Source organism: Chionomys nivalis, chromosome 7 (genome assembly GCF_950005125.1).
Source record: "Chionomys nivalis chromosome 7, mChiNiv1.1, whole genome shotgun sequence".
Classification (NCBI taxonomy): domain Eukaryota; kingdom Metazoa; phylum Chordata; class Mammalia; order Rodentia; family Cricetidae; genus Chionomys; species Chionomys nivalis.
In genome coordinates this window covers 81,836,251-81,856,889 of record NC_080092.1, presented here as the reverse complement: position 1 = coordinate 81,856,889, position 20,639 = coordinate 81,836,251, and the positions used below count along the sequence as shown (strand labels likewise).

At 50.7% G+C, this 20,639-nt stretch overlaps 1 protein-coding gene across 2 annotated transcripts in view; it reads left to right on the top strand.

Moving 5' to 3' along the window:
* The first annotated feature begins 1,304 nt into the window (after positions 1 to 1,304).
* Positions 1,305 to 20,639, top strand: part of Meox1 (mesenchyme homeobox 1) — a 19,861-nt gene continuing 526 nt past the window's right edge. The window contains exons 1-3 of one of the 2 annotated variants that reach the window (XM_057776071.1): positions 1,305 to 1,767; positions 18,107 to 18,279; positions 20,082 to 20,639. The exon at positions 20,082 to 20,639 is cut by the window's right edge and continues 526 nt beyond it. In XM_057776071.1, the coding sequence (XP_057632054.1) occupies positions 1,305 to 1,767; positions 18,107 to 18,279; positions 20,082 to 20,204 (759 nt within the window). In that variant the 3' untranslated portion in view covers positions 20,205 to 20,639. The remainder of the gene's footprint in view (positions 1,768 to 18,106; positions 18,280 to 20,081) is intronic. The other variant, XM_057776072.1, reaches the window with a different exon arrangement.

Below are 20,639 nucleotides of genomic sequence, written 5' to 3'. Positions count from 1 at the left end.
GGAGACAAATCACTCGGAGGTTCTCTAGAGAAACCTGTGGCCAACTGACATGGAAGTCGGAGGTTGAAAGTGGCTGCCACGAAATTCCTCTTCTTCTTCTTCTTCTTCTTCTTCTTCTTCTTCTTCTTCTTCTTCTTCTTCTTCTTCTTCTTCTTCTTCTTCTTCTTTTTCTCCTCCTCCTCCTCCTTCTCCCCCTCTTCTTCCTTCTTCACAGAGAATTTTTTCTTTATTTCTTCCTTTCTTCTTTTTTTCTTTTCTTTTTCTTTTTTTGTTATTGTTGTTGTTTCTGGAGTATGTCTTTCTTTACACCCCAGACCACACCTCTGGGCTGCCAAGACTCACCAGATTAAAAAGAAAAAGGGGGGGGGAGGAAAAATTACTTTTTAAAAATTCCCCCTCCTTTTTCTGTTTCCCCAGAGAGAAGTCGAAACCCTTTAAATCAGTGCACATTCTGCAAGTCTGTCTCTTGCACCCACTTCCCCCCTTCTCCCCAGAATTTGGCATTTGGTGGATTCTGGATTCCACTAAAGGCTTTTTCTAAATCCAAGACTCGGGGAATTTTGTTAACAAGGCCATAAAAATAACTTTATTGTGTTACGGGAGGCACTCAGAAGAGCGTGGATGTGTGTGTGTGTGTGTGTGTGCGCGTGCATGCGCGCGCTGCGTACATGCATGCTCTCTCTCTCTCTCTCTCTCTCTCTCTCTCCTTACAAAAAAAAAAAAATAAAACAATGTTTCTTTAAAAGTCTACGCCTGCAAATGCCATTAGAAGTGGGTATAATGTTTCTGATGATAGTGTTGCCTGCTCGGGCTTTGGTTGGAGGGGACCTTGGGTGAGTGGGCTGACCCCTCCCTCTCCTCGCTCACATTTCACTGCAGAAATCTGTCCCTCTCTCCCCACCGCAGGATTTAAAAGTGTGTCTCTACCGCCGGGTCCAGCCCTCTGCAGGCCTTCACTCAGAGTCCCCGGGAAGGGAGCTTGTCAGTATGGGTGCGTCAGAGATAGGACAGACAAAATGTTTAGTGCCCTAGGCAACAAATACATGCACAAGGGACCCCGACAGTCGGCGTGTATCGGGGGCAGGAAGGCAGCCGTGAAGCCTAGACAGGTGTGGGCGTGCACATGTGTATTACTGGCCACGTGTTTGTGGACGTGGAGGCAAAATTTTTGTTTCGTTTCCTGGGGAAACTTTTTCATTCAACATTTTTTCTCTACTATTCAATTTTTTTTAATTACCAAACTCTGAATAGAAAAAGTGCGGAGCAAAATCCTTGAACGGACTGAGGCAGGCAGCGGACAGCAGATGGATCCGGTAACCAACAGCTGCGTGAGGAACCCCCACCCTCCCGCCCCTGTCTGGGGCTGCCTTCGAAACCCCCACTCAGAAGGTAGCAGCGCTTCAGGGCTGTCCCATTATCCACCAACCCCGTTTTCCTTCCACCAAAAATCAGATTTCCCAGCGCCAGCAGCATACCCCGACTTCTCTGCTTCCTGCCTGGCAGCCACTCCACACAGCCTGCCCCGGACAGAGCGCATCTTCAACGAGCAACATCCTGCCTTCCCACAGACCCCTGACTGGCACTTCCCCATCTCCGAAGTCGGCCAAAGGCTCAACCCGGGCCCCGCTGGGAGCGCCAGAGAGATGGGGGCCGGCAGCCCGGGCCTGGTAGATGGCACAGGAGGATCCGGTGAGGATTACATGATACTTGGGAGCATCGCCAGTGAGCCTGAGAAGAAACTGTCCAGAAGGAAAAAAGAACGGTCAGGTAGGTGGTGATGGGAAGAATTTACCATGCCTGTTACTGCATCACCCTGGGCAAGTTGTTCGCCCTCTCAGAGCCTAGGGGTTCTTACTGGAAAAAGTGTTGTCTAACTTACTCCGGGGTGGGAGAAGTCTTACACTGTAGAAGTTCTAGAATTCTCTGGTGATAGGGCTGGTATGTTTTCTGGGTCTCTGCAAAGAACGTGTGTGAGCAAATGACATATGTGGCCAGGGAGGATTGGAAGGCTACATGGAATGGGGTTTTGGGGTTCACACTGGTGAGGTCTGCAGGGGACTCTTGCTGGGCTAGGCTGCCTCTGACTCACACATGACCACACTCAAGAGGCTGCCAATGGTCGCAGAGCCATAGCTGAAGCTTATCACTCAGCCCTGATTGAGGCTTGGGGGTTAGGACCTATGCTGGGTCTGAATGGATAGACCCAGGACCCTATATCAGGAGCCCAGAGGCAGAGGAGCAGGTCTGTGTCGGGAATAGGAGAGATGAGGGGAATAGGGAGAGTGGGGTTTGGACAAACTACCCAGAGGTATCGCCACATAGAGGTGGTGCCTACACTTAGTGGACAGCTCACCTTGACAAAGTCTGGTGGGGCATCAGGGAAGTCTATGCTGCAAGACATTCTCTTTGGGGATCACGCAGCCTTGGGAAAGTCAGAGGGGCAGGTGTGCAGAGGCAGGTGCCAAGGCCACCCTGGAGGTTGGAGATAAAACATTTCTCTCCTTCCCAGGTTCTTATCTTCCCATAAGGCCCACCCGGCCTCTAGTCCTCTTTTGTCTGGTCCTCCTCTCCCACCTGGCCCAGAAAATGCACTGGCCCACGACTCTGACACTCCTGATAGGGAATGCCCACTGACCTGACCATATAAAGGACCTCTCTGGGCCTAATAGGGGGAACACTAATTGACAAAGGAGAACTTGCTGGGTTTCTCTTTGTAAGCCCCCTCTGACCTAGTGTATATCCGGAGTATTCACCTTTTCCTGAGCGCTAGACCCTAGAAAAGAGGTCTTGTCTCTCTGAAGAGCTCAGGCTGAGAGGAAGAGGAGACCTGGAGGTTGTGCCCTCAGGGCCTGGGGGTGAAGGGGGGGCAGGGCAGGATGGGAATGAAGGAAGGAAATTCCAAGTGGTGGGAGCTACAGACAGCAGTTTTTGTTTGTTTGTATTTCGAGTCCCACAAGTTTGCAAAGTGGAGACTGTAGGCTTGGTTGGCTTCTCCGTTCCACACTGTGAAAAAGGAGACAGAGTCTGAGGGAACCCTGGGCACGAGACCATAATCCAGTACTCAGGAGACTGAGGCAGGAAGACCTTGAAGTCCAGGTTAACCTGGACTTTTCTGTTTTGAGGGTGAAAGACTCTTGTCTGGGAATCAGGCAAACCAGCTTTGGTCCTCTAAGAAGTGAAATGAGCCCCTGGATTCTAAGCTCCAAACTCTATACCTTCAGAAGATCCCTGCCCGGTCCTCAGGTGGTATTGATCCCGAGGCTTGAGGCTCCTTCTGGATGTACTGACAGAGTGGGTAAGGATATGACCACAGTGTATCCCCGTGGCTAAGGGGAGGGGCCTTTTACAGTCCCCACAGGGGGCTCTAGATCTGGCAGGTGGGATCAACCATTTTGACTAACTTAGCTGAATGAGCCCTTTGGGAGGCTAGAGCAGGTGGCGGCCCCTCCCAGGTGGAGCGGGCACCTAGGTAGGGCTACAGCTCTCTCCTTGGCAGTGCCTGCCACTCTTGTTCCCCCAGTTCTGTGGACATCTTGCAGCATCTAGCCACTTTCCAGGAGACTGAGGATGTAGGGAAAGGAGCTGGGAGATTTCTGGACTCAGGCAAAGTCTCAGCAAAACCCAATGACCCATCTTCCCTTTTGGCAAGTAGCCAATAGCAGGGCTTTAGAGAGGGAGCATGCACGTGGCTCATCTGAAAGCCAGCCTCTGACCCGGAAAGACTCCTACTCATGGGGGGGCCCTGGGTCCTCTCACTTGGGACTCTTGCAGATTTCCAGTGGAACAGACAGCAGGCGTGGGGCCCGGGGAGCTGACTTTCCCTCCAGCCCATGTGGCTGGTCAGCGGGGAGATCTTTATTGCCCAGGTGCTGCGTGCCTCTGCTGTTGGAATTTAACTGCGGAGGAAGGAGGAGGCAGGAGGGTCAGCTTCCCAAGGGCCTCACCAGGGGGGAAGTCACAGCAAGGCTCACAACTGAATGCAGAATCTGGAACTCTCAAAAGAGACAAACCCACGGAAAAGTCCCCAAGTTCCCTAGGAGCTACAGACCCCCATCCTCTAATTAATGGTTTTTACTGTTGTTGTTCATCATGGATTATTTTGAGGGGCCTGGGAGCCCAATCTAGAGCCTGGTACATGTCTGGAAAGGGTTCCACCACTGAGCTACATCCCCAGATGGTTAATTTTGATTCTTGTTTGTTGTGTTTTGTTTACTTGCAACAGGATCTCAAGGAGGCCAGGTTGGCCTCAAACTCATTTGTAGCCAAGGCTAGCCTTGAACTTCTTGATGTTTGTGTCTCTGCTTCCCAATGTGCTCAAATATTATTTATCTTGATTGCTGGGATTCGGGGTGCCTCATTTATGTCCTCATAAGCCAGCCCAAGAAGGTTAACTAGCCTTGACCACTGGGTTGGAAGGATGGGGTTCTTACAACTCAGGGAAAACTGTTACCTTCTTGCTGCCTCTACTTCCGGAACTGAGAAATAATGGGACTGGAACAATGTCACTTACACCTAGAGCAGCTGGGATTATTAAGTACAGTGATCTGAAATTTGACATTGCTTCTGGTGCACTGTAAAAGTCTCTTAGCAGCTGTGACTGATCACAAGTCCACATTTTCTGAACTAAGCCTTTAGAACAGTGGTTCTCAACCTGTGGGTCTCCACTCCTTTGGGTGTCAAACAACCCTCTTTGCAGGGGTCACCTAAGAGCACCGGAAAACAAAGATATTTACATTACAATTCGTAACAGTAGCAAAGTTACAGTTATGAAGTAGCAATGAAAATCATTTTATGGTTGGAGTCACCACAATATGAGGGACTGTACCAAAGGGTCACGGCATCAGGAAGGTTGAGAACCATTGCTTAAGAACATAGAACAGAACGGGGGCTGGGAGCTCAGTGGATAGAGTACAAGAGCACGCCTGAAGTCTCCCCCACTCCCACCCCGCAGTTCTATCCTCAATACTCCACAAATAAGATGCCACAATGAATGCCTGGAATCCCAGAACCTAATAGTGGAGGCAGGAGAATTAGAAGTTCAAGATGGTCTCTTGCTTGATAGAGTTCCAGGCCAACCTGGGATACATGAGACCTGGACAAAAAATATATATGTATATATACATATACATATCAGGAATAATAGAATTGAATATTCCAGATAGAGCGTCTCAGAAGTTCCTGGGTCGGCGGGATGTATGAAGTTCTTGCAATCCTTCTGTCCTAAACTCCAGTAGTGATCAATTAGCGCTTCAGTAGGAGCTGTGGAGGTAGGCGGAGGGACGGATGAATGTTAAATTGTGTCTCACATTGCTGTCCCAGGAGGCTCCAGGCATGGACTCTGCACCTATCTCTATCATCACCAGCGTCTGCAACCCACCCCTGCCCTGCTACTCCCCGCCCCCCCGCCACGCCTTGTTACCCGCCCCCCAACTTGTTCCCTTAGAAGCAGAAGCTAATTCTCTGTCGCAGGCAGAGGGTCAAGAAAGACCGATGTCCCTCCCCCCACCCCAAGGGATCTCCGGAGACCCGCAGTGCAATCTTATCTTACCTACCCCCAGCCGTGCCCAGGGGTGTTAAAGACCCCTACTGGCAGGGACAGCTGCGAAGCCACTGCTGTTTCCCCCTAAACTGTCAAGCTACTGCTATTGTCTTTAATTTATGGGAACGGGGGATTTCTCGGTGACTTCCTGACGGGGTTCAAGGGAAGGTTGCCTGTGACCAGCGCGGCTGCCCTGCTGCCTGGGAGGGGCACTGGGCGCCCAGGGTCCCTGCGACCCCATTCTCGATCAGCCAAGCGGCGCCTTTCTCAGCCTCGGCGTGTCTCAGTTTCCTTCGGAGCCTGGGCCTGCGGCTCCTGGGATCTGGTCCTGCCCCCCCGAATTCTACCCTCTGAGGTCTTCTCTCCAAGGCCCGCACAACTACCCAAACCCTCAAACCTTCTTTATTTTTTTCCTCCCTCTCTTCCTCCCTCTCTTCCGCACTTCCTCCCTCCCTCCCTCTCTTTCTCTCCTCTCTCTTCTCCCCGTTCTCCACTCCCTACTCTCTTTCACTTTTTCTCCTCCTGTCTTCACTCTTTCTCCCTCACCCCCTCTTCTCCTTCCCTTCCTCTTCCTCTTTCTCCTCCCCTGCTCCTACCTTGTGCTGGCCTCCCCACACATCCCGTCTTTTAGTCTTGATTCCCTAATTTGGCCTTTTAGCCCTGATGTTTCCCTTCTCCCAGTCTACATATTCTAATATCCAGCTCAAAAGCCACCCTTGCTGACTGTATCTTCCCCTGTTCAAAACCTGTGGCTGTATCGTCCACAGCATCACACCAGTGAGAGCAAGAGTCAGAAAGCTTCAACTTTGCCGAGGTGTGGTGGCCGCACCTGAAATCCCAGCAGGCTGGGATAGGAGGGTGGCAAAGTTGAAGCTAGCCTGAGCTACGCAGAGAGGGCTGTCTCAAACAGGGAAGCTACTGATGGTAGCGTGGTTCTAGAACCTGCGCGGATTTCCTGTTTCCTGGCTTTGCTCGCAACTTCGTAAAGGGACTTGAGGGAGATTTCTTAATGTGGAGGATCTTTGGGGAATCTTTTTTTTCTTCTCGTGGTCCAAAACACACAGCAGAACATTCGGCATCTTTACAATTTTGAAATGACCTTTTACAGCAGCCAACTGCAGATCCACTGTCCTAGGACAGAGTTCCAGAACCGTTTCATCTTGCAAACTGGAGTTTCTCTTTGGACTAGATCCCCCAATCTTCTGGCAGCTGCCTGCCTCTCAGTAGGAGTTTGGGAGTTATAGGTACCTCGTGCATGGACTCAGGAAGCGGTTGTCTTTTTTGTTACTGGCTTATTGCACTTCGCGGCTAGGACTCGTATCAGGTTCTTAGACCCCGAACTGGTCAGTCCTCAGGTTTCGTTGACGTTGTAGCACACAGCCAGGATTTCTTCCTTTTAAGACTGAGTAATATTCCACTGTGTGTTTTTGTCACATTTCCCTTATCGGCTCATCTGCTGATGGACATTTGGGCTGCTTCCATCACTAGGCAATTGTGAGTACACTTTGGGAAACGAGTACCTGTATCTCTTTGACCTAGATGTATACCCACAGTGGAATGGTTGGGTCATATGGTTATTCTATGTTTAATTGGGGGGGGGCTGTTTTTGTTTTTTTGAGACAGGGTTTCTCTATGTAGCTTTGGAGCTTGTCCTGAACTCACTCTATAGACCAGGCTGGCCTCGAACTCACAGAGAGCTGTCTGCCTCTGCCTCCCAGTGCTGGGAGTAAAAGAGTGCACATTTATCATTTGTATATAGGCGGGTTACTGATTTTTTTTTAAGTTAATGTGTTTTTTTGTTTGTTTGTTTTGAGACAGGGTTTCGCTGTGTGTGTCTTTGGTGCAGACCAGGCTGACCTTGAACTCACAGAGATTAGGCACGTGCCACCACCGCCTGGCTTTTTTAGTTAATTTTGTTCAACCGCTTCACTGAAGTTGTTTATCAGCTGTAGGAGTTCTCTGGTAGAATTTTTGGGGTATATTATCATATCATCTGCAAATAGTGATAGACTTCTTCCTTTCCAATTTGTATCCCCTCGATCTGCTTCATTTGTCCTGTTGTGCTCGCTAGAATGACAAGCACTGTATTGACTAGATATGCAGAGAGTGGACAGCCTTGTCTTGCTCCTGATTTTAGTGGAATTTCAGCCGTGTGTGTGTGTGTGTGTGTGTGTGTGTGTGTGTGTAAAGTCTCCCCTTTACCGCTTGTGGCAGAGCTGTCTTCTTCCCACTGTATAGCCTTGGCCACCTACTGAGGGCTAACCTCCGGCTCCCTCCTCTTTCCTGCTCATCTGTCTTTATATCAATTGATTATCGTAGATTTATAGTATGCTTTGAAATTAGGAGGCCCAAGCCTCCCAGTTTTCTTTCCTTCGAAGATTATCTTGGCTATTTGGAGTCCTTTGACATCCCATTTTCATAAGAATTTAAGATTTGGAGGCTGGAAAGATGGCTCGGAGGTCCGGAGCACTGGCTGCTCTTCCAGAAGACCCAGGTTCAATTCCCAGCACCCACATGCCAGCTCACAACTGTCTAACTCCAGTTCCAGGGGATCTGACACCTTCACACCAATGCATGTAAAATGCACATAAAGTTAAATAAATTATTTTTAAAAGGTCATGTTTAAAAAAAAGAATTTAGGATTTGTTTGTGGGCTAAAATGTCGGGATTTTGACAGGGTTTATATTGAATTTGCTACGGTGTTCTGCAGTGTGAACATTTTAACAATACTCTCTTCTAGTCTGTGAACACAATGTCTTCTGTTTGTTCATGTTTAATTTCTTCCAGAAACATCCTGTGGCTGTCAGGATATAGGCCCTCTGTCTCTTTGGTTCAGTTTATTCTTGAGTGTTTTTAATGCTGTTATTTTAACTTACCTTTGGGGTCCTTCATATGTTTAGACACAGTGACTTCTGTACTTTCATTTACAACTTGATGAATTTATCAACTCTAAGTTCTTGTTTGTGGGATCCCTAACATTTCCTACATGCAAGATGGTGACATCTGTCAAGATAATTTTACCTTGCTTGTTTTTTTTATTAAAAGATTCAACTTTTTTTTTACTTTTCATGTATGGGTGTTTTGTCTGCATGTGTATCTGTGCACCATGTGTGTGCAGTATCCGTGGAGGCCAGAAGAGGGTGCTAGAGTCCATGGATATGGAGTTACAGATAGTTGGGAACCACCATGTAGATGCTGGGAACTGAACCCAGGACCCCTGCAAAAGCAAGAGTGCTCTTCACAGCCGGGCGGTGGTGGCGCACGCCTTTAATCCCAGCACTCGGGAGGCAGAGGCAGGCAGATCTCTGTGAGTTCGAGGCCAGCCTGGTCTACAAGAGCTAGTTCCAGGACAGGCTCCAAAGCTACAGAGAAACCCTGTCTCGAAAAACCAAAAAAAAAAAAAGAGTGCTCTTCACGTCTGTATTATCTCTCCAGCCTGATGCTCTGTCTGGGACTCTAGTGCTGTGTTACTGGGTGTGACATGGTGGGTATTTCCACCTTGTTCCTGATCTTGGAGAGGAAACTTGAGATTTTTCACCCCTGAGTATGATACTAGCAGTGGACTTTTCATGAAGGGCCTTTATTGGGTTGAGGTCATCTCCTTCCACTGTGAGTTTCCAGAACAGTCTTCTTCCTTCCTTCCTTCCTTCCTTCCTTCCTTCCTTCCTTCCTTCCTTCCTTCCTCCCTCCCTCCCTCCCTCCCTCCCTCCCTCCCTCCTTCCTTTCCTTCTTTCTTTCTTTATTTCTTTTTTCCAAGATAAGGTCTCATATATCCCTGGCTGTCCCGGAACTCACTCTGTAGACCAGGCTGGCCTTAAACTCACAGAGATCTGTCTGCCTCTGCCTCCCGAGTGCTGGGATTAAAGGTGTGTGTCACGACTCCCAGCAAGAATCCTCTCTCGGCCTCCCTTGTTGCACACTTGGACTGTGCCATATTCCTAGCTCCATGGTTTCGTCAACCCCAGGTGACCCTGCATCCAGAGTCACAGAGGCCTATGACTCTATATCTTCTCTCAAATGGAAAGATCTAGAGGGCCAGAAGGAGGCCGGATTCCTCTTTCGAGTCTTCCTGGTGACACATTCACACACAGGAGTCTCTCTTTCAACATCTACTCTACTGCAGCCTGGCATTCCTTCATTCCTTCATTCCCGTCCTTCATTCCCGTCCTTCATTCATTCTCTCTGTTGTCTCGCCCTCTCTCTGAGAGCATGTCACACTGCCTGGCACGGAGGTTTCCATCCCGTGCCATGTGTCTGAAATGCATCAGGACTCTGGAAGTCTCACTTACAAGGGTGCTTTCCAAAGCAACAAACTTCAGTTCTGAAACCAGCCCAGAGTCAAGGTGCATAAACACGTGGGCTGGGCTGACTGAAGGACCCTCCATGGAACAGGGGATCAGAGGAGCCAAAGCACCCTTCTCTCTTCAGGCTCTCCCCGGGGCAGGCTGCATCTTGGGTGGCTGTCAGAGTCACGGCCATCTGCCACCAGATGTCCTTGGGTTCCCTGGTGAACTGTCACTGCAGTACTGGGCGCTGAGTTTTGAGGGATGAGTAGCTTTTGCCACTCTTCTGCCATCTCAAACCCAGAGCAAGGAGAATCCACCTTAGGGCCCCTCATGTCCAGTGCGGGAGGAGATAACAGCTTGGTACTTGCCAGTGTCCCTCTGGGTGTCCCTTGCCTCTGACTTTACTGGCCTGCTCTTCCTCTGAAAAACAGACCCGGCTCCGGAGAGGTCCTCTGGTCTTGGCTGTGTCTGAGCTCAGAGGCCTGAGCACAAATCTTTCACCTGCTCGGGTTCCTGACCATGCAGAGCTGCAGAGTTCTAGAAAGAGTGGGTTTCTGCTGAGGCAGAAGATCCTGCTGGACATCTAAGACGAGAAGGTCTGAAGACCCTTTAGGCCGTGAGCAGGCCAGCCAAAGGGCAACATTAGCACTGTCCACTGTCTTGGCAGGGCCGAGCTCAGGAGCTGCCTGCCTACTGGCCTGTCATTCTGGCTTGACAGGGACACCAGGACACAGGGAGGAGGGGCTTTAGAAGCAGGTCCTATGTTCCCTGCAGGCCCCAGAGGCAGCGCCTCACCCTAGATCCCTCTTTGCCCCCTCACTGGCCCTTCCTATCCATCTCTCCGCCTCTGGCCCAGATACACCCATCCTTGACTGTCCTGTGGTATTTTCCTGTTTTCTTTGCTCTCAGTGTAAAGGAACTGTGTGGGCAGTGGCTCCGGGTCCTGAAGCCCACACTTCCTTTGGTGACATCAAATGAGGACATCTAAAACTCAAAAAGAAAGCCCAGCACTGCCTGTGCCTTTCCAGTTTGTCCCAGAGGCTGTCCCCAGGCCTGGGGGCATGGCTCCGTGATAAAATGCTCACCTGGCTGATGAGGACCTGGATCTGTTCTCTGGAAACATACATGTGGCGGTGGGGTGGACACATACATGTACACACACACACACACACACACACACACACTGATGCTCCCACCTCCATTCCGTCAGCTCCCCCCCAGCACCCTTTTTATCTCACTGCACCTTGAACTTCTCTACTGCCCCCACAGCCCCTCATGGCCTGGTCCTCCTCTTCCCGTCACTACTGCCCACCCTCACTGCTCCACCCTGGCAGGGACTCTCAGTGAAGACTACTACCCTGGAACCAGGCATGCCTGTTCCAGAAGGATCTGGTGCCCCCTCCCTGCTAGAAATTCCCTTGCCCCACCACCGGGCTTCATGTCTCTTCATGCACCCACAGGACCGTGGTGGGGTCTAGACAATGGGATGGTGTTAGCACCTGGTGAAAGAGTCAAGCCGAGCTCAGGAAGACAGGCAGGTCCCAGATGTGAACATGCAACTGGCCTCTCACTGTCTCTGTCTGATTCCTGCCTGCCTCCGGGGACTCTCCATTCTCCTTCTGCAGGTAAAGGTACCAGGCCCAGGAGTGTGGCAAAGTATCTGCTTCAAGACAGCTCAGGAGACGACAGACTCACCTTTCAGAGGGCTTGCCCAGGTATCACCCCAAATAGACCCTTCCTCTCTCCTCCCTGGGGAGTCCCACTGAGACAGACCTAGCCCCTGACCCGGACATTGTCCCCAGAGCATCTTGAAGTAAAGCTTCTGTGGTCATCATCCCCTGAGGGAGCATGACAAATGGCTGTTGCCTTAAACTGGCCCTTTAGGCAAGCCCTGTGGCCTCTGGATCCTAATCTCTATCTGTTCAATGGGCTCATATGTATCTCTCCTGCCTCACAGGATAACTAACAGGAGAGGCTGGGGTGTGGCTCAGTGGGAGGCACTTGCCTGGTACGTATGAGCTCTGAGTTCTATCCATAGCGCTGTCAAAGAAAAAATAACATTGATAGTAAGAGGCTGTAACAGGAAGCAAACTGATCTCTATGTAAGTGACTTCCTATCAAGGAGACTTGAGTTCCGGATCCCAGTCTACCACCAACTTGCTGTGTGTCCATAGGCAGACCCCTTGCCATCCCTCTGCTCATCTGTAAAATCAGCAAATGGCTTAAGATCATTCCTGAGTCCCCTTCTTTTCCTGCTCCACCATTCTGTGATCCGGGTGTCAATTTGAAAGTCCCAAAGAAGTTTCTGTCTTGGAGAAAGAAATCTTTCATTCACTGCAAAATGCTATTGAATACAGAGCATAATGCTTTCCGTCTGGCCTGTTAGAAATTATGGAAAATGGTGCAGTGGAGTTGGGGAGCAGAGGTGCAGCACCCCCGGGAGGCGTGTTCCACTGAGTCTGTCTACCCTCTCTGTCACCCTGATAAGGCTGTCTGCTAACTTGAGGAAATACTGCCAGGTCTGACAGCCCCTTCTGAAATGATTTCCCTGAGCTGATGTTAAAGCCCATGGTGGGAACCACAATCACACGCACATCCTGTTTGCATTTCTTTGGGCACGGCTGAGTGTCCCCTTGTGGTCCCGCTTGTTCTGAGGGCTGTGCAGCACGGGCAGATGGAGTGGGGGGGAGCTCCTCACTAACCACAGAGCGAGTCAGCAGTGTGCTCGCCTCCTCCCTCCACAGTCCTGAACAGAGGATGGTTACTCTGCCACAGTGCCTGAGTCCCATGGAAGGCTCTAGCAATAGCAACTAGCAGTGGCCACAGCTGCTGACCTACCGAAAAGAAGTGGAGAAGGGAAGAGGTGTCCCAAAGACAGATGTTTAAAGACATCCTTAGCTCGCGCCTGTAATTCCCATTCTTGGGAAGCTGGGGCAGAAGGTTACACATAAATGTTAGGACGGTTTGAGATACATAGTGAGTTCTGGGACAGCCCATCCCCTTGTCTCGAGGAAGGGAGAGAGAGAGGATGGACGGGCAGGCAGGCAGGCAGGCATCCTTTGTACACAGGTCTGGGATGTGGTACCCTCTGATCATCTCTAGGTCTGTGAAATCATCATTCAAACATCACAGCCAATAGGATGTCTCCTGGCAGTTCTTTCAGATCGGCTCAGCTGCGTGCCTTGTGCCAAGCACTGTCCAGCAGGCTAACACGTCATCAGCCTCATTTTGACTTATGAGCAGCCTTATGCTCATGGTGGGCGCAGCTATTCTTGTCTTGTAAGTGAGGAAACTGAGACCTGGAGAACTGCAGGGCGGCTCCTCCGAGGTCAGGAAGCTCCTCCCTGAGGCCGGTACCTGCAGGTGCCAAGACCCAGGCTCTCCAGGGGGTTTTCTGAAGCCTCTGCCAACACACTTCCCCTCCCCCAGGGTCAGGGAAGGGAACTCTGCATGCAGAAGAGAAACTCCCTAGGGGTATTCTGAGCTTTGGGCTGAGGGCCATGGAAAGATGAACAGGAGCTTTGTGACAAAACAATGAACAATCCACGTCAGCTGGGACTCGAGGGAGCAAGGGGGACAGGCTAAACAAGAGCATCCACGGCTGCAAGGGCCTCCAGTCCCTCCAGGCCTGGAGGAAAAGCAAAAGAATTAGGGGAAGCAGACCAGAGTGTTGGGCTCAGTTCTTCATGGGAATGAGGATTCCATCTGATCCTATTATTTTATACATGGGGAGACAGATCCAGAAAGGGGAGGCAGGAGGCTCTCAACAGACATACACGTTGTAGGGGCTGGGGAGATGGATTAGAGGCTATGAGCACTGGCTGCTCTTCCAGAGGACCAGGGCTCACTTCCTAGCACCTACATGGAGGCTCACACCCTTCTGTAACTCCAGTTCCAGGGAATCTCATGCCCTCTTCTGGTCTTCGGCATCAGGCATACACACACGGTACACAAACGTTCATGGAAGCAAAACATCCACAGATACAACATTATTTTAAAAAATGAATGCTACACTCTGTGGTCGGTGCGTGAGTTCCCTTGAATGCACATGAACATTCGCATGAACTGTACACGTGCACATTTCACGTGCACGCATTCACACATGTGAGCTATGTGTGAATCCTAGCCTGTGAACTGTATATCTCAGGCCGGAAGGGTCAGAGAAGCCCTCACACACCTTGTCTGGATAAAATGTTGCAGGCTTTTTCATACTGTTACGACACAAATTGCCACTTCCAGATCCTAGCTCCTTCTATTGCTTCTGGCCATCTCATCATCTGTGATCGTGACAAGAGCTTGTGCCACTCTGGGAAGCTGATGAGGGACCCAAGTGTTCTCACTGTGGGAGGAATTGCCGTATTGACAGATCAGAACCCAAATCAGTGCAGTGAGGTGCAGGAGAGGACCTGTCTCCCTGGCAGTCTGTCCCCTCCCTCTCTCCCAGTCCTTCTTTCTAGGGAGGATCGTGTTCAGGACTTAGGGGCACACAGCATTGTTCGGTGGGGTGTGGTAGGGCAGCTGGGCACACAGGGGCAGCCCTGGGAGAAGATGAAGGTGGGTGTGGATGGAAACCCCCAAGTGATGACCTGAAGGACCATAGAAGTGGGGACAGGCTATGTTCCATTTCCAGGCCCCGCCTGGGGCATCCAGCCTGAAGATGGAAAAATCTGACATCAAGGTTGAGAACCTTGGCTTTAGTCAGGTGGATCTGGATTCCAAATCTCTCTTCTCTCACTTAAACACTGCTGGGCAAACGTGCAGGCCTCTCCCTCTACCCAGGGATGGTTTCACAAGCGCCTCCAGTATGGCAGGTACTGAAGAGTGGTCACAACCCTGAGAGAGAACATTAGCCAGAGGATCCGGGCTAACCCACATGACCATGCCAAGAAACGGGGTGATCAGAGTAGCCGTTGGCAAGGGGGTTTCGATGAGGATTAAGGAAGTGGGTACACCTGACTGCAGAGAGCATGCCAGCTGTCAGCCAGGCAGGGTGGCACGTGTCATCCTGGCACTGAGAGGGCTGGAGCAAGAGAATCATCATTTTGAGACAAGACTGGATAGCATGAATTGACCCTATCTGAAGAAGAAACAATGGACCAGTAAAAGCCAGCTGTCATTAACCCCATTCCAGATTTTTCAAGGGCATCTCATAGAATTGAAACAGTGGAACAATTAATATCTTGATATTTGCCCTGTAACGTAGGTTTTCAGAGCATTCCCGCACATACCCGCTTCTCTGGGTCTTCATGAAGACATGGAGACCATGACTTCGCTGTTGTGTTTTTTTTTTTTTAAAAGATTTTATTTATTTATTTATTATGTATACAACAGTCTACCTCCATGTATGCCTGCAGGCCAGACGAGGGCACCAGATCTCATTACAGATGGTTGTGAGCCACCATGTGGTTGCTGGGAATTGAACTCAGGTCCTCTGGAAGAACAGTCAGTGCTCTTAACCGCTGAGCCATCTCTCCAGCCCCAGCTGTTGTGTTTTGAGACTGGCCTTGACTAGGCAGTTGTGCATTAACTATAGGCCCAGCACTAGGAACGTGAAGGCAGGAAAAAGAATAGTTCAAGTCATCTTCCACTACCTATCAAGCTTGAGGCCCGTTCAAAAAGAAATTTTGTCTTTAAAAAAATTAACTTTGCAAGTAGATGCTTTATTTTCTCCAATTTCTTGGAAAAGAGAGTGGAGATTGAATCCGCAGTAAAATTCCCCTGGCCCATCCACTCCCCGCAGCTGTGACAAGGAGGGGCTGGGGAACACCGTGGGCCCCCGGGACGGGAGTTTGTGGACACCCGGAATCTGAGCGGTTCCCCAGCTTCCTGGCCTCAATCGGCTGAGCAGTGCTCCGGGAAGCCTTCGCATCCGCTGCGTGACCGACCCTCCTGGGCCAGCCGCCAGAAGGGTTAGTGGCGCTGGTAGGCGCCAAGGCCGGCGGACTCCTAGGGGACCCGCCCCGGGACTACACGTCCTTCCCACCTTCCCATCCAGCCCACGCTCCAGCATCCCGGACGGGGTCTGGGCCCGCCTTCTCTGGCCAGGAGCCAGCGGCCACTGGGCAGAGACCCAGCCGCCACCGACTCTTACCTCTCCTAGCCTGGGGGAGTCCACCGCGGACCCCATAGGGAGTTGAACCATAAGCGCCCTCCCCCACCACACTCCCTCGCCAACCAGTCACCTCCTGAGCGGTTCTCCCTGACCCAAGCAACTGGATGGAGAGATGGCAGCTAAAGAAACTGAAGTACAAACGAGTTGCCTGAGAAAGTAAGCCCCAGGCCCAGAGTTACAAACTGAATCTCGAGGTTAAAGTGGGGTCCCCAGCCATCTCCACAAGTTGGCGTCGCAGCTGAGGGTGTGGGCGGTTTCCCTTGCCTGACTCATCAGGCCTGCATCCTTCCACGTACCCTGCAGGTGGCTTAGCTCAAGGCCTCTGAGGACCTCAGCTAGGTGCGGTCCAGTTAGTTCTGGTGAGGGAATGAAAGTAGATAGGAACAGCTCGCAGAAAGCGAAAGCCTATTTCCCGCCTCATGGTCTCCAAGACTAAAAAGAGACATGGAAGAAGAGAAAGCCCAAAGTGTTATGAGCCCTTCCCCAGGCAGGAAGGGTTCCTGTGGCAGTTGACTGTCTAACTGTGTTAACTGTTAGGTAATTGTACAGGTATGTTAGTCCCCTGCCTGTGGCCTCTCCGTCACTACTGTTGCTAAGGGAGAGGCACAGCCGCCTGATCTTGACATAAGAATGCCTTTAATCCTAGATACAGTTCCTCCTCTCTGCACCAGACTCCAGTTTGTAAACTCTTCAAAGATATCTCACATTGGGCCGGCCGTGGTGGTACATGCCTTTAATCCCAGCACTCGGGAGGCAGAGGCAGGTGGATCTCTGTAGGTTTGAGGCCAGCCTTGTCTACAGAGTGAGTTCCAGGACAGGCACCAAAGCTACATAGAGAAACCCTGACTCAAAAACCAAAAAGAAAAAAAGGTATCTCATTATCTCAAACTGGGACAGTGTATTGACTCAAACCACCTGGGTCTGAGTCCTGCCTCCCGCACTTAGTGGTTAGGCGGCTTTGTTTCTGCATTTGGTCTATGAAATATGGTCAATACTGAAACCTCTCGGCTGGGTTAGTGTAGAGAGGAAGAGGCACAGGCAGGTACAGACACTGTTTCCTGGCCCTGCCAAGGCTTAGGACTGAGCCCCTGTGTCTAACAGAAGCCCTAGAGTTTCAGAATGTTCTGCAGGGTTGGCCTTCTGCAGCAGACTCCGGGGTGTGTGTGAACAGCCCTATCATAGCGATGCTCCTGGGGCCTAGGGAACATTCCAGCAATCTGGTCTTAGAGCAGTGGTGTATAACTTCGACCCTACAGAAAGGCTGCTGAGGGGTGGGATGGGCGATGGCTCACCTGGCAACCTGAGTTTAAGCCCTAGTACCCATGTTTGAAAAAAACATTCTGACCGGATGGTGGTGGCACACACCTTTAATCCCAGTACTCTGAAGGCAGAAGCAGGTGATCTCTGAGTTTGAGGCCAGCCTGGTCTACAGAGTGAGTTCCAGGACAGCCAGGGCTACACAGAGAAACCCTGTCCCGAAACAAAAAAAAAATTCTGGACAAAGTAATGAATGCCCGTAATGCTAGGACCGAGCAGATAGAGACAGGAGGATCCCTGGGGTGTACTGGTCAACCAGTCTAGCCAAATTGATTAGTTCCAGGTTCAGTGAAGGACCTAAAGCTCAAAAACTAGGTAGAGGGTCAGTGAGATGGTTTAGGGTATAGACACACAGAAGAACCTAACAGACTAGGGTCAGTCTCTGGCACACACACACACACACACAAAGGTTGCTGAGTTTCCCATCCTGCTTCTGTGAGTTTCTGATGTAACAGGGATTTCTATTTCGCACAAGTTTTCAATTGAAGCTGCTGCTGCAGGTCCCGGTGATCAGCCGCTCTCCCATGTCCCTGTCTCACCACTGAGTGCCCTGACCAGACCAAGCATGGGGCCCAGGGCCAGAATTCCAATGCCCAGAATGCCCTGGAGGCAGGCTGGGTGGGCCTAGAGCCTTCAAATAGCCCAGCACAGCTTCACGAGTGCCTTGGGACTAAACATATTTCTAAGGGACAAGATGCTAGAAGAATTAGGGACACCATAGCTTCTCAGTGTACTTTAAAAATGAGAGAGGCCAGAGAACGCTGCCCAGATGTTTACAGACTAACGGAAGGGAACTGGAACCCCCTCCTCGGCTCACTCATGTCTTTCCCATTTGGGGTCTTCTCTTCGCAGATAACCAGGAGAATGGGGGAAAGCCGGAAGGCAGCAGCAAGGCCCGGAAGGAAAGGACCGCCTTCACCAAGGAGCAGCTGCGGGAGCTAGAGGCCGAGTTCGCCCACCATAACTACCTGACCAGGCTCCGTAGATACGAGATCGCCGTCAACCTGGACCTTTCGGAGCGGCAGGTGAGGCCCGCACGCTTTTCTGTTCACCTCCCTTCCTGCTTTCCCGGTCGCCCCTGCCTGGACCCCCTTGCTTGCCTCTACCCAGCCACAGCTGTACCAGGCAATCAACCGTTCTGGGGAGATCCACCCACGGAGATTCTGTAATTGGTCTAGGATGGAGCTTAGGCAGTCCAGGTCTGTCGTCGTCCCCCCCTCCCCCCGCCAGGTTCTTTTTTTAAGTTTTTTTCTTTCTTTCTTTCTTTCCTTCTTTCCTTCTTTCCTTCTTTCCTTCTTTCCTTCTTTCCTTCCTTCCTTCCTTCCTTCCTTCCTTCCTTCCTTCCTTCCTTCCTTCCTTCCTTTCTTTCTTTCTTTCTTTTTTTCTTTCTTTCTTTCTTTTTTGAGACAGGCTTTGGAGCCTGTCCTGGAACTAGCTCTTGTAGACCTCAAACTAACAAAGATCTGCCCAACTCTGCCTCCCGAGTGCTGGGATTAAAGGCGTGGGCCACTGCCCAGCTCCCAGGTGCTTCTCACGTGGACAAGGATTAGAACATCTGATATCTGATTTCCACCAAACTTGGATCAGCATTTGCCTCTGATTGACCTAGGCAATTGTTTAAGTGGAGATTCTGAAAGCTAGGTGTTGTGGCACCCACCTGTAAACTCAGCCCTTGGAAGTTAGAGGCAGGAAGATTGTGAGTACAAGGCTACCCTGGGCTACATAGTGAGCTGAGGCCAACCTAAGGAATTGCTTTGAAAGAAATCAAAAGATGGGCTGGGGATGGAATTCATTGGTAGAGTGCTTGCCTAGTGCGCGGGAGACCCTGGATTTAATCCCCACACCACAAACGGCAAGGTTTCATAGGTTTATAATCCCAGCACAGTGGGGAGCCTGAGGTCAGAGGACCTTAAGTCAAGGTCAGCCTTGGCTGCATAGTCAGTTCAAGGCCAGCCTAGGCTACTGTGAGATCGAATTTATAAATAAATAAATAAATAAATAAAGAAAGAAAGAAAGAAAGAAAGAAAGAAAGAAAGAAAGAAAGAAAGAAAGAAAATGCAGGTCCCAGGGAACAATTTTGCAGTGATAATGAGGGGGATTGGGAATCTGCACCCGAATTAAGTTTTCAGGTGGTGCAAATATGCACCTGGGTCCTGGGACACCGAGGACAGGGTCCCTGGCCCTTGGCTTAGGCATTTCCTGGAAGTGTCACACCTGCTCCTGTGTGTCATAGCAGGGCTAATAACATGTAATAGCAGTCTCCAGCTGCTAGCGTGCTCCGCAAGAGTGTTGGGTTTTGGATTAAAAGGCTTAGATTTAAATCTCGCCTCTGCCACATCCTGGCCCTGTGACCTCTGGGTTTCCATCTCTGCAATAAGATCATAACCCTAATGTCATGTGATCATGAAGGTCAGATCTTTTTAAAACATGTATTGATCAGAGCGCTAGGAACTAAGAGGTAATGTATCAGTGTGCCAAAGAATGAGGCTAGTGATTCTGTCCTCAGTTCTTAGGGAAGCAGAGGCGGAGATTTGGGGCCCGTTTTCGAGGAGCCTGATGTCAAGGAGTGGGCAGGATGTGGAAAAGGAGGGACTATGCAGAGTGATCTTTCAGAGAGAACCCCCTCTGCCTGACATCTGGAGACACGGGCAGGCCTCTGGGCAGATCTGTGTGTTCTCCCTTCCCTCTCAGTCCCTGGATCCTCATGGGCTGGAGAGCCACAAGTGAGGGCTCCAGATCCCGGAGCCACTTAGCTTGAACAACAGCATGGTGAGCCCAGGCCCACCCTGGCCCTGGAGTGAGCCTGCTCCTCTGCTTCCTCCCCCAGGTCAAAGTGTGGTTCCAGAACCGGAGAATGAAGTGGAAGCGTGTGAAGGGGGGTCAGCCCGTGTCCCCTCATGAGCAGGACCCAGAGGATGGGGACTCTGCAGCTTCTCCAACTTCAGAGTGAGATGCTCCAAAGACCCAAACCCAAGAAAGACTGAACCCCCATTCCTAGTCCTCCCACCCGGTCCTGCCATCACCTCTTCTGGACTGACCCAGAGAAGCCTCTGCGCGTCTGATGTCGACTCTTAGATGTGAAATTACCCAGTATGTGGGAGCCTTGAATTTCCCAGATGTTATAATCCCTTCCCCAGAGCTTCAATTTCCCAGACTCTCTTGAACTCCACAGTACCTAACTGGTCTGGGAAAATCTAGAAACAGCATCTGGTACACTTTTTTTGTGGGTCTCTTGGTTGCTACCCACACCTTCTGCCATCCTTCTCCTAGATCAGGGTCTCCTCTGGGTCTGGCCCCCATCTGGCCTGTGCACAATCCCTTCCTTGGTACCAGCTGGTGACTTGTGAAAGCACAACCCTCTCCAGATGTCTGCACCATTGAGATG